General features: G+C 35.6%; 1 protein-coding gene across 1 annotated transcript; it reads left to right on the forward strand.

Moving 5' to 3' along the window:
* The first annotated feature begins 309 nt into the window (after nt 1-309).
* Nucleotides 310-11,095, forward strand: LOC134844079 (solute carrier family 15 member 4-like). Its single transcript, XM_063860551.1, has 8 exons — nt 310-328; nt 1,260-1,373; nt 1,671-1,825; nt 6,033-6,128; nt 6,417-6,660; nt 7,254-7,511; nt 9,827-9,871; nt 10,728-11,095. The coding sequence occupies exons 2-8, from the start codon at nt 1,298-1,300 to the stop codon at nt 10,940-10,942; spliced, it is 1,089 nt and encodes a 362-aa protein (XP_063716621.1). The 5' UTR covers nt 310-328; nt 1,260-1,297; the 3' UTR covers nt 10,943-11,095.
* The last annotated feature ends 2,135 nt before the right edge of the window (nt 11,096-13,230 follow it).

Genomic DNA, 13,230 nt, shown 5'->3' on the forward strand with positions numbered 1-13,230 from the left:
TAAAGATGCGCATTTTATTTCAGCAAAAAAACTACCAAAAGATTTCAAATTTAAAAACTTGATATGGGGAAATATTGTTTCTTTGAAGTACGATAATTATATATGTTTTTTAGTTGATATATCATTCAGAATATAACAAACAACTCAAAGAACATAATTTGGGCCGAGTTTAATGGCATTAAACACCAAATAACTCCACTAAACAATGTTTCTAAGCATCCTCAGCAATTGGACAGCAAATTGACAAATATTAAACCAGGTGCGTCAAATATGTTCGTCAAATAGTTTGGTTAAACCCCCAGTCGAATTCGTCAGGTTCATCAAATAGGTTCGTTAAACCAGTCGAATTTTTATAATGGCGTCTTCCAAAATAAGTCGCAAAATTTCGCCTGAAAACAATTCGCATACGCCGTCGAATACGGGCCGAATCCAGGGTAACGAGTTAGACCAATGCTCGGCACGAACCCCACCCGCTACCACTACATCCACAGCTAAGCCACGTGGTTTTACCCACCCAGCCGCGAAGTTGAATACCGAGCGCCGAACTCGAACTTTCGGCGAATCTTTATTCAACTTGGACCACTCAGAAAACCCAAACTATGCCCAAAACCAATTATATGAAAGCTCAACATTGGAGAAAAACAGCCAAAGATTAGCATGTGCTTCTATATTCATGGCAGCTTTTCTGGAAAGCTGCGCCATAAATACCGTTGCATACGCGTTGTTACCGATAGCTAATAATGATCCCTACGGTTGGACCGTAACCCACTCTGCAAATATTTTAACAACAATTTACCTCGTGAAATATTTCACCTCTTTCATTACCGCAGTTTTATCAGACACTTACATTGAGCGTTTCATCACTATTATCATTGGTTACGTAATTTTTACCATCGGTTACGTAATTTATATGATTTCTCAAACGATGGAAGATGATACTTGCTCGACGGATAATTTTTACGATACCGATTCGGTTTTTGATAAAGCCTGCGGACCATTAGTCATAACAGCGCTAATTATTACGGCAATGGGATCCGGAGTTATATCTGGAAATATGATCATTTTTGGCGCAGATCAAAGTGACAAGCAGTCTTCCATTCCTTGTTACTTCCACTTGTATTACTGGTTTGAAAAGTTAGGCGCTGCTGTCAGCTGTTTTTTGATTAATTACCTCGAGGCCATGAAATTTGGAAGCCATGAATTGGGGACATACACTGCATTTGGATGCTTGTGTCTGTCATTTGTTTTCTTTATGTTAGGGAAAAACTTCTATGTCTACAGGAAGAAACAGCCCGACATGGCCCCGTGTGTGTGTCGCATTCTGAACATGGTAGCTTCAGGGGACAATAGGAAGAAATATGTCGACTACTTGGGTCAGTCAAAAAGTTCCAATTTACATTTTTAAGACCATTAATTGGTAATCGAAGCCAACTGATGTTTCTGCATTGCAAAATGGCTTAGTGGACATAAGAGAAAGTACGGGTAGTGGCGGATCTGATCACCGTCAAATAATCTGATTCCTCATAATTTATGCCGATCACCTTCGAAAATGTATTTCGATTATTGCTCTGTTATTTTGATCAAATTGATCAGCAGAAAAAAAGCCGATCTAATTACTTCGCTGCTTTCTTCCGAAGTCGGAGAACAATAAGAAAATTTTGAATGTTCAGATAGCCGAAATGAGTGGCAAGATGACCTGTCGCTGTTCGACTTTGTGAAGTTCGACTACGGGGGCCAGTTTAGACGGGACATGGTTGAGAGTGTGGAGCGACTGACTAGACTTCTGCCTGTGTTCCTTTCTCTTGTACCCTACTTCTATTTTAAGGTAACTTCTAGGCTAACATCGTGACTCAGTGTTTGTTGGTATGCTACTCCAGATTGCAGTTTGTTCATTTGTTTATTGTAGTTTGTTCATTTATTTATTTATTGTTGCTAATTAATTGCGAATTGTTGCGAGTTCTTTCTGGCTTGAATGGTAGCAGATACAATTATTACAATATTGAACTTGTGAGTTACTAGCACCCCATTGTATTTAAAATTCTAGTGTTGCGACAATTTTGCAATGATTTTACTCGACTTTTTTGAATGACATCTTTTGGAGGGCGGAGGGGCATATTTTGGAGAGGCGGAAAATTCTAGATCCGCCCCTTCAAATATTTTTTAGTCATTAAAAAAAGTCGAGTAAATTATTACAAAATTGCTGCAACACTTGCATTTTAAATACAATGGGGGTGCTAGTAACTCACAAGTTTAATATTGTAATTGTATCTGCTACCATTCAAGCCAGAAAGAACTCGCAATTAACTGGTATTAACTGGCAGGCAGTATTTGGATAGTTTTGACCAAAAAATCGCAATTTTTCGGCCCGTGCTACACCTCAAAGTTAGTATATATTGGCGCCAAAGGCGCCGCTAGAAAAATTTAGTGTCAGCTAGCCAAAAATGGAGACAAAAAGTAACAAAGGGGGAACCCTTTGGGTAGTCAGGGATCGAATCCCTGAGGGGAGGAGGGGGGCGACTGCTTTCCCCCTCAAATCCGCTACTTATACTGTGTAATTTTCTTGCAACAAATACCGGGAATAGCCTCCACAGAAATAGAAAAGGCGGTTTTCATATTTGCTTTTTTGAAAAAAATGATAGCTTTTCCAAATCCCTGTCGAAAATTTTAGGGAAATTTTATTATTCTGTATGAACACCGCTTCTTAAGTCAATGAAAAATATAATCGACCAAAAAAGTAAATGATAAAAAAAAGATTTATTCCTAATTGAAAATATTTAGACTCTCAAAATGTTGTAGAAAAACGGTCGCAAGTGAAAATCCGTGTTTCTTTGGAGAAATAAAACTATCGTCTAACTCAAATACCCGGGTTGACCAAAAATGCTAGTCATACAATTTTCATGTATGGAAAAATGCTAATCATACACTTTTCATGCTATTCCATAAGTAAAAAAAATTGCATGAAAGGTCTATTATTAGTAATTTTTCATATATAGAAATTGCATGACTAGCATTTTTCCATAAACCAAAAATAATGATTTTTTACATTTTAATTTACCAAAATTTTTTGGTTGTGTTCGTAACCGAACACAAGTGACAAAGACCTTGGTTAGTCAAGCGTAGAGTTACCAAAGGTTTGACCGTCTCGCATTAAAAATGCATTGGAAATGATCTGAAATTTCGCATTTCTGTCTCACACAAATAATATAACAAAAGTATCAAACTTTTAAATTTTGGTTAAAATTTTCACAGGTGATTATTTTTAAAACTTGCAATTTTAAACTACCAGACATTGATCAAGGCATACATAAAGATTGCCAGACAAAGTACTGAGAAATCTTAACCAATTTTTAAAAGTTTGTTAAGCGAAAAGAAAAAAAAATATTAGCGCATGCAGAACTACGTTATACACATAAAGAACAATGTTTTTTTAGTACAAAATTCAATTTGCGATTGAAAAATAAACAATAAAAAATTTTGAGGGCAATTTCAAAAATCCTTCGAAAAATTTTTGTTGTAAGATCAGAAAAATGCTAATCAATCAATTTCCATATATGGAAACTGTATGATTAGCATTTTTTTGACAAAAAGTTTTTCTTTTTTATTTAATACGATACACCGAATTTTACGCCAAAACGAGAAAAAAAACTTGGGAAATTCAATGACATCATTTTTGCAAAATGTATGAAATTTGTATAATTATTATTTTTTCAGAGACTTTGTTTATGGAATTGTTTAATTAGCATTTTTGGTTTATGGCGGTCAACCCGGGTAGCTCGTCATTTTCTCCGAAAGTATGATAAAAATGCAAAGTTTTCAATTGAAAGTCATTCGAGGAATTGATTTGATCGGAACTGTTGACAAAAAATGCTTAAGAAAAAATTCACGCAAATTTTCAAACACGAAAATTGCATGACTAGCAATTTTTCATAAACTCGACGTCTGCACTTGCATGATAAGCAATTTGGTCTATAAAGGTCAACTCGAGTTATCATCTGTTTTTATATGTTTTACAAGGATTAGGTAGTCTTTGAAAAAAAAACTATCTATCGTTCTCCATCTTTGAAAGAGATGGAGTAGTGTTGAGTTTGAAAATTGTGGATTAAATTTTATTATATGGCGTTAATTGTGCCAAACTGGCCAGAATGGCAACTTTTAAACCTCCATAAATTTACAAAAAAAGTTTACAGGTGAAAAATATATACAATTTTAGCTCACGACAACAATACCCTTTGATTTATGAAAAAAAAGCTCTGTCAAAAATGGCTAGTTAAAAACTAAAATTTCTGAAAAAAAGTTACCTCGAGCACAAATATTACATTACTTTCCTTACGAATTTCGGAACGAAATATCACACATAGTAATATATTAAATACTACAAATAGCATGAGTCATTTCGAATTGAAACGAGTTTAACGAGGATTAAATCTCCTCTTATGGGTTAATAGCATGAAATATATCGCAAGTTAATTGTCCTAAGATAGCCAAATTGGCAGTTTATAAACGCCCATAACTTTTTAATAAATGATCACAGGAGATTACCTTTCAATTGATATAAAAATTTTTGTCAAAATTTGCTAATAAAAAAGTAGACGTTAGTCTGGAGAAGAGTTAACCAACCCGACCACAGAATATTTCGCCATTTTCTTCGGAATTTTTTTTTATAAACTCTTGATAAACTAAGTTGGGTAAATTAGGGTTGACGTTTTTGAACTATTTTGCTGAAATCAAACCTAATTGGGCAATTTTTAATAATCCAACTGGAGTCGAAACAGATTGTTTTTAGGACAAGATTTTGACACCAATAGTTGCTCAAAGAAAACTAAACTCCTCCTATTAGGGCAAAAGACTCGATGCTGTGATTGCATTTTTAAGGTATTTGGAGCAGTTTTAAATTTTAAAAAATTGCTGTACTAAAAAGAAGAAAGAATTTTTTTTATATAAAATTTGAGATTTTTTGTAAGAATTATCCCCCCAAATGCCATATAAAAAACAAAGTGATAGATTTCCCTTTTAGTAACAAATATATTATGACAAATAAGCTTCCTTCAACAATTTCTACGACGGATCAAATATCCGCTCACGTGTTGATAGCGCGAAATGTATCGCGTGTTAATTGTCCCAAATTGGTCACAATGGTGATCTTTAAGCCCCATTATTTTACGAAAAATGATCACAGGTGCAATATCTTTTCAAATTTAAGCTCAAGACAACAATATTTTTTGAATGATAAAAAAAAACTTCGCCGCCAAAAAGGCTACTTTAAAAGTCTAAATTTGTTTGACGAAAAAAAAAGCCACCTGAGCACAAATATTCTAATACTTTCCTTACAAAACTCGGAACAGCTATATCATTTTAGCAGTAACAAAATGCTGATTGTTTTTTCATTATTTTTGACCGCGTTTCAATTAACTTCATGAAAAATTGCCGCAATTTTTAGATTGACTACGTTTTGTTTGGATAATTTAATCAGTACTATAGATATGGCTAATCGTTCCGACTTTCGAGAAAAATGACGGAATGATATTCCGTCAAAAATGGCTCAGGGTGTTTTTTTTTGTTCAGACGACAAATTTCGACTTTTTATTTAGCCATTTTTGACGGAATATCATCTAAAATGTATTGTTGTCTTGAGCTCAAATTTAAAAGGATAATTCACCTGTGATCATTTTTTGTAAAATGTAACAAGTTTAAAGGTTGCCATTTTGGCCATTTTGGGACAATTAACGTGCGATATATTTCGCCATTAACGCGTACGCAGATATATGATCTGTCGTAAAAATGGTTCCAAAGGGGTTGAAGCAAGCTTTTTGCCATAATTGCGATGTTTCTAGGAGCAAAAATTATCACTTTGTATTTTATATGATTTGATTATAAAAAACTCAAATTTTTAGAAAAAAAATTTTTTTTTTAAAACTCATCAATTGTTATAAAGCAAACATTGCTTAATAGAATTTATAAGGCAGTCTGAAATTCAGGGCTTCGCCCTAGTACGAGCAGTTTGATTATATTTTTTGCATTGTTTTTGTGTTCAGACTTCTTTCAATGCCATCTTCAGAGCGCAGGGACTACAGATGCAGTTTCCCTCTTGGGACAGAGAAAACGCCACCCTAAACCTAAATGATACCAGTGTACGGATAATTATTCTTGTTTTCGAAATTGTTGTGCCACTAAAAGATTTCAGACTATTTTTTAAACTACGCTTGGGTGATTCGCTGTGCTGCTCTACAGCTTAGATGCTGATTTCTTGTGGACTTTAAATATGCTAAAGTTCATTGAAAAAAGATCACAACCAGCTTCCAATGACCAGATAACTTAACTTATTAAAATTGTTTGATTTCCCTGAAAAAGTCGAAAAAACATGGATAGTTAATATAACTGGCCGAAAACAGAAGACAGTTTGTGTATGTTCTGTTTAGTACACGCTAAAGCGACCTGTTTCTTGGTACAGCTTAGGACTCAACTTAATCTTCGTCGGCGTCTTGATTCCAATCATGCTCTTCCTCAACTCAGACTGCTTCCGCCACATCATCTTCAAGTTCAAAATGTGTCTGTACAAAATTAGAGGTCAAAAGGACACCCTCGCTTTTGACGTTGACCTCCCACTGGCTTTCTCAGCGGCCAAAGATCACAAGAGGCTCTTGACAGGGCTCTTTTTGGGTTGTAAGTTGCATACCTATTACTAAAACTAATTACATTTTTACTTTAAAAGTGATTTAATTTTTTTTTAATTTCATCATCAAAAAGGGCATTGATGTACGCAGGGGCGGATCTAGGATTTCCTCTAGGGCGGCGGATTTTCAAAAAAAATTCGAAAATTTTGTCGACCTTTTTTTAGGTCGACCAAATTGATTTTCTGAGCTCTGCTAAAGCTCTACAAATACCATTTTTTGGCCAAAATTTCTGCGCCGCAGGCGAAATTTTGAAAAAAAAACAGGCCAAAAAATGCGTTTTTAGGCTTTTTTTGGAAAATTTTTACCAAAAAATCGCGTTTTTTCGGCGCGCGCTCCCCCCTCAAAGTTAGTATATATTGACGCCAAAGGCGCCTTTAGAAAAATTTTAGGGTCGGTTGGTCAAAAGTGGGTTTCTTAAAAAATACCAAAGGGGGGAACCTTTGGGTAGGCAGGGGGTCGAATCCCTGAAGGGAAGGCGTCCCCCCCCCCCCCCAAATCCGCCCCTGGATGTACGTGCTCACGTTGCTGTTTACGCTTTTTCAGTTTATCTCACAATGCAATGTTATGGTTATGTTTTTTTAGTTGTTTCAATCTCTCTTGCCATTGCAGTGGATTTGGTCCGTCATTATAAGTTCAACGAGTGTCTCACATCCAACGAACACATAATAGACCAGTGTATCATCAGACAGGAGTACAACGGGTGCACATTCGTGGCCTCCCATTTCAGTGTCCTGTGGCAACTGCCGCAGCAGTTGGCAGCCTCTATCTCACAAGTGTTTGTAGTGGTGACTGCTTACCAGATTGCCTACCTTCAGGCACCTGACTACGAATCGGAACCATGTATGTTTGTAGCTGTTATATCATCTATATCTGGCCTGCTGAACGTTTTTTGGAAACTTCAAATAAAAATTTGAAAAGCTTCAAAATTAATTGAAAACAATACTAATCATATCAGAGCAGAAACATGAAAGCTCATTTTGCTTTTTAAGGTTTATGGAGTAATGATCGCCATAAAAATGGAAGAAACTTTCGAAAAAAAATTTCAAATTATTTTAAAAGTCAAAATAGTTTGCCTAATTTGAGCTTGGAACAATTTATGGGACGGATTAATTCGTCGCTTGAGCTTTGACTGCACGAAAAGTATCGGGGGTTGAGTGTACCAAGTTAGCCAAACTGGCAATTTTCAAACGCCCTTAATTTTGCAAAAATTTATCAAAGAACTTTTTTTTATAAATAGATTCAGGAATTCAAAAATTCAGAAGGTGAAAAAATTTAGATGGCGAAAATTGTCTGAAGAATTGAAACTGCAGCAAGCAAAGAAAATCTACTCGTTCTTCAAAGTTTGAAAATCAGTTTTTGTTTCTGCTCTAATTACAAATAGGAAATCAAAAATTTCTTTATTGTTGCGACTTTCGAAGAAAGCGACGGAAAAATCGGACTCTGTAGGATTCTTTTTTTAGATAAAATCTTTTTTAAATCGCCAATCAAAATTTGTCTTATAGTGACACCATGAGCTCAGTTTTTTTCAAAAAAAAAAACAACCTGCGTTCATTTTTTTTACTTTGAGCTATGCCATTTTGGGACAATTACAACGCGATAAGTTTTCTGCAATTAATAGGTGAGCGGTATTTTAATCCAGCTGTGAGTTTATTTTCAATTAAAATGAGGCAAGTTTGGGTTATGCTAATTCTGTAATAGCCGCATCATTTTGTACTGAACATGTCTTGTAGAGTGAGAACTTTGACAAACATTCAATTTTTTATGATTTCTTTTGAAATCTTCATCAATATAAAAACAACACTGCTCGTATCAGGGCGACGCCCTGAATGTTCCGACTGCTTTTTAAGATTTATGGAGCAGCAGTAATAACATTAAAAAAAATTAAATGAAATTTTTTATGAAATCATCCCCCCACACGCCTTATGAAGTACAAAAAGATAGATTTCGTTCCTTGTAACAAATCAATTATGGCAAATAAGCTTCGTTCAACCAATTTGGAACGATTTATAAGACGGATTAAATCTCCGCTTACTCGTTATTAGCGTGAATTATATCGCGCGTTAATTGTCCCAATTTGGTCAAAATGGCAATCTTTAAACCTTCATAACTTTACGAAAAATGATCACAGGTGAAATATCTTTTCAAATTTAAGCTCAGGACAACAATACCTTTTGAATGATATAAAAAATTCCGTCAAAAATGGCTAGTTAAAAAGTCGAAATTTGTCTGAAGAAAAAAAAACCCACCCCGAGCACAAATATTCCGTTACTTTCGTATCGAAAGTCGGAACAAAAAAACAATACCACTTGAGCGCAAGTTTAGTTGAAAGGAAACAAAAGCTTTGTGTTGAATGAAAAATTATAGTTTATTTATCCTTTTGTCCATTTTTGAAAGCAAAAGACCGAAAATTTGTGGTGGACGTGTTCTTTTTCCAGATATTGACTGAACTTGATTATACGATCTAAAAACATTGATTTCAGAAGTTTAAACTAGAAACAAAAATCTTCTGCGACCAATCGTTTTGTAGTTATGGAGCTTGATATTTAGACTACTCATAACTCAATTGGGATAATAATTGCGCGATATATTTCGAGCACGCGTAAAGCAGAAGTAGTTAATTAAATCATTCCGAATTAAATTAGATTAGGCTTGCATTTTTTTCTCATAATTTCGTTACTAGACGCATAATATATCTTTTTGAACATGAAGTTGCGTGAGAGGTCAAGAATTAAACAAGACTTCTTGTAGCTACAGGGATCAATCCCCTCACTGAGCCAATATTGTTTGTGAAATTGTTCTGAATAAAAAATAAACCAACCCGAGCATAAATATTCCTCACTTTCTTCGAAAGTCGGAAAAAAACAAAATGAAACCCAAAGTTTACCTTTGTGATGTTTAAGCGTTAAAGCGCCGGTACATTCAGAGCTTCGTCCTGATACAAGCAGTCTTGTTTTTTCAGGAAATAACTTTTTCGAACATAAAATATATTTTATAGGGCTTATGATAAAACAGGAGATCATCTTCTTGACAGTTTCATTATCCTTCAGTGATATTTTACGAAACGCTAAATAATTTCTTAGTCGCTTGGGACAACAGTTCGAAACAAAAATTGTTGCCGAAATTTTGTTGATGATCAATTGGATTTTCTGTTTCAGACAAAATGCAGGGCATATTCATTGGTCTTTGCTTCCTCGCAAAAGGTAAATATTTTTATAAACTTGGTGCAGCGAATTACTTTAAGACCTTTAAGTTTTCCATACCTAATACAGCACCAATTACTTCAAACAAAATATGACGAGCAATGTTGATTAAATTAGCGGATTAGGGGGGGGGGGGTAGGAAGCTTATTAGGGGGGGGGGGGGGGGGGGGGGTAGGAGATTCGACCCTGGCACCAACCAAAGGGTTCCGCGTATTAGTTGTATTGTACGGCATCCATTTTTGGCCGAACGTTTCTTAAAAACTTCCAAAGCGACAAATTACACTTAGGAGGTGGCGCACACATCTGTGAAAAAAGTGCCCAAAAATGGTACTAAACAGGTAACAAAATCAACCGGTGCATTTTTGTAGGTCGATCAAGTTGATTTTCCGAGCGCTCTCAGATTATTATAAAGATCCAAATTTTACAGATTTCTTGCGCCGCTGCAAATCTTTGAAAAACAGGGCAAAAAAGCCATTCTTGGGCACTTTTTGGGACATTTTGACCAAAAAAAAATTGTTTTTTTTTTTCGGCGCGCGCTCCCCTTCAAATTTAGTATATACTGGCGCCAAAGGCGTCTTTAGAACACTTTTAGGGTTGGTCAGCCAAAAACGGATGTCATAAAATAAAGCCAAAGATGAGCACTTTGGTTAGTGAGGGGGTCGAACCCCTCAGGAGGATAGGCATACAGCCCCCCCCCCCCCCCCCCCCCCCGAAGTTCACCCCTGATCTCCCCCCACTCGAAAATTTTCTAGATCCGCTACTGGTTGATTATATAACATTAATACTAAACTTGATAGTCGGGTTAGCCAATTTTTTTAAGACAATTTTAGGAGGCAATTTAACATTATGTTTTCAGCGATTGGAGCAGCCTTTGTGTTGTCGTTATCCAACTTGTTGAACTTGGTCTCCGCTTTTTGCATCTACAACAGCTCCGACGACACCAAATGCCAGCTGCCAGACGGAAAACTGTACTGGTATTACGTCATAATAGCCGGAATACAACTGATAGGGATAGCATTGTCGATTTACGCATTTAAGAAATTCTTCCGCTGGGCACATGGCGAGACCTAAAGTAAACATCGATAAACTGTTTCTGAAAACCGATAAACTAGAATTTTAATAAGAACAGTGAACACCTTTTGCCACAATAAAATTAATATATTCATGAACAAAATGTACGCAGTAAGATGTTAGAGTTAAAGTTCAACAAGTGGAGGATTTAGGGGGGAGGTGATTTTATTTTATTTTTTATTCAAAAATACATTTTTTGGTGGTGGTGGAAGGGGGAGCGCACGTCAAAAAAACACGCGCTTGTCAAAATTTTTACAAAGTGGGCCTAAAAAGGTATTTTTAGGCCTTTTGTTTTTTTTTCTGACTAGGATTTTATAGTGTTCTATGAATTCTCAGAGAATCAATTTGGTCGAGCAAAAAAAGTCGACAAAATTTGAGAAAATATCAATAAAATTCCTCTCGATAAAATCTTAGAGCCACTCCTGAATTCGATCCTTTTTGTTCTGACTTTCGATACAAAAGTAACGGAATATTTGTGTTCGGGGTGCGTTTTTTTTTCTTCAGACAAATTTCGACTTATTAACTAGCCATTTTTGACAGAATTTTTTTATATCATTCGAAAGGTATTGTTGTCCTGAGCTCAAATTTGAAAAAATATTGATTTGTTACACGGAGCGAAATCTATCCTTTTGTACTTTATGTAGCGTGTGGGGTGATGATTGTCATTTAAGAAATTCAAAATTTAGAAGAAAAAAAATTCAATTTGTTTTATTTCATTTAATTTTTTAATGTTATTACAGCTCCATAAACCTTAAAAGGCAAACGGAAAATTCAGGTCTTCGCCGCCTTGATACGAGCCGTCTTATTAATTTAATTTCTATATTTAAAGTTTAGAGAACTATCTATTCTATTAAATGCGTCGAAGTTTCTTGAACAACTTCTGCAGCGTTTTTCAAAAAATTGTTGTAAGTTTTTCTAACAAAATTTACACAGGTTATGATATCGATTTCCTGGCTAGACCTGTAAGAATTAAATTTATGGCGCATTTTTAAATTTCACCTTGAGCTAAGTAGAATAAGGCCTACAGTTAGTTTTATATGAAAATGATTGGACCTCAATTTTCGATCGGATGCTAAATAGTAGAAATTTGTAGGTCTTAAGAAAATACTTTGTACGTCGCGCCGCATACCGTTTTCGCCGCATTTCATAGTCGAGGGCTTACATTGCGTTGTCTGTTTTTTCTTATGTATCGCTGTCTGCCTTTTCTTAGGTCGCGCCGTCAGGTTTTTCCTGAGACGCTCCGCCAATTTTTTCATTAGTCGCGCCGCCAGTTTTCTCCTAAAACATGTTAGTATTTTTATAAGTTTCACCGTCAGTCTTTTCTTAATTCGCACAGTTAGTTTTTTCATAATTCGCGCCACCCGTTTTTTCTTATGTGCTTTTTTCCAAAGTCGCGCCGCCAGACTTCTCCTAAATCGTGCAGTTAGTCTTTATTCAAGTCGCGCCCTCAGTCGTTTCCTATTTAGCGCCGCCAGTTTTTTTCGTTGAGTCGCGCAAAAACTGTATAAACGGCGCGATCACAAATTTTTTACTGAGTCGAAGACATTGAGATGAGAAAAAGGCTACACATGATCGTAGTCAAAAGTCGGAGAAGAGATAACAAGCAAAATATTTGATTATAATATCATATAGATAGAAAAAAGCAAAAACTGTACAACCAAATTTTACAAAAGTTGCACACATACAGATCTAATTTTTTTAAGTAGTTAACATTAATAATTGCGCCTGTAAGTTTTTTCTGACACGAGATAAAGATAATTTTGATATGCCTAAATTATAAAGAAAAACAGATGAACTTTAACTGGCTCAAGGTCTTCTCCCAAATCGTTCCACCAACTTTTTCTAAATCGCACCATTAGTCTATTCTTGAGCCGCACAGCTAAAATTTGTCTTAAGTCGCGCCGTCAGTTTTTTCTTAGGACGCGCAGCTGAATTCTTTACCTGTTTCAAGCCGTCAGCTATTGCTCAAGACATTTTTTTCCGCAACTTTCAGCGACTTAAGAAAAGACTTAGACTTAGAAAAAAGAGTTGATTTTTTTAGTCGCGCCGTCAGACTTTTCTTAAGTCTCTCGGTTAGTCTTTTCAAAAATCGCGCCGCCAGTTTTTTCTAAGTCGCGCCACAAGACTTCTCTTAAATTGCAATGACTTCTCCTAAATTGCACAAGAATTCTCCTAATTTCTTAATTAGCACTGCCACGAAAACAAAACTTTAATGGCGCGAAAAAGATTTACGTGTCCCAATTTAAGAAAAAATTGATAGCGCGACATACGAAAATACTGACGGCGCA

The sequence above is a fragment of the Symsagittifera roscoffensis genome, chromosome 4 (genome assembly GCF_963678635.1).
Source record: "Symsagittifera roscoffensis chromosome 4, txSymRosc1.1, whole genome shotgun sequence".
In the NCBI taxonomy this organism is placed as follows: Eukaryota; Metazoa; Xenacoelomorpha; order Acoela; family Convolutidae; genus Symsagittifera; species Symsagittifera roscoffensis.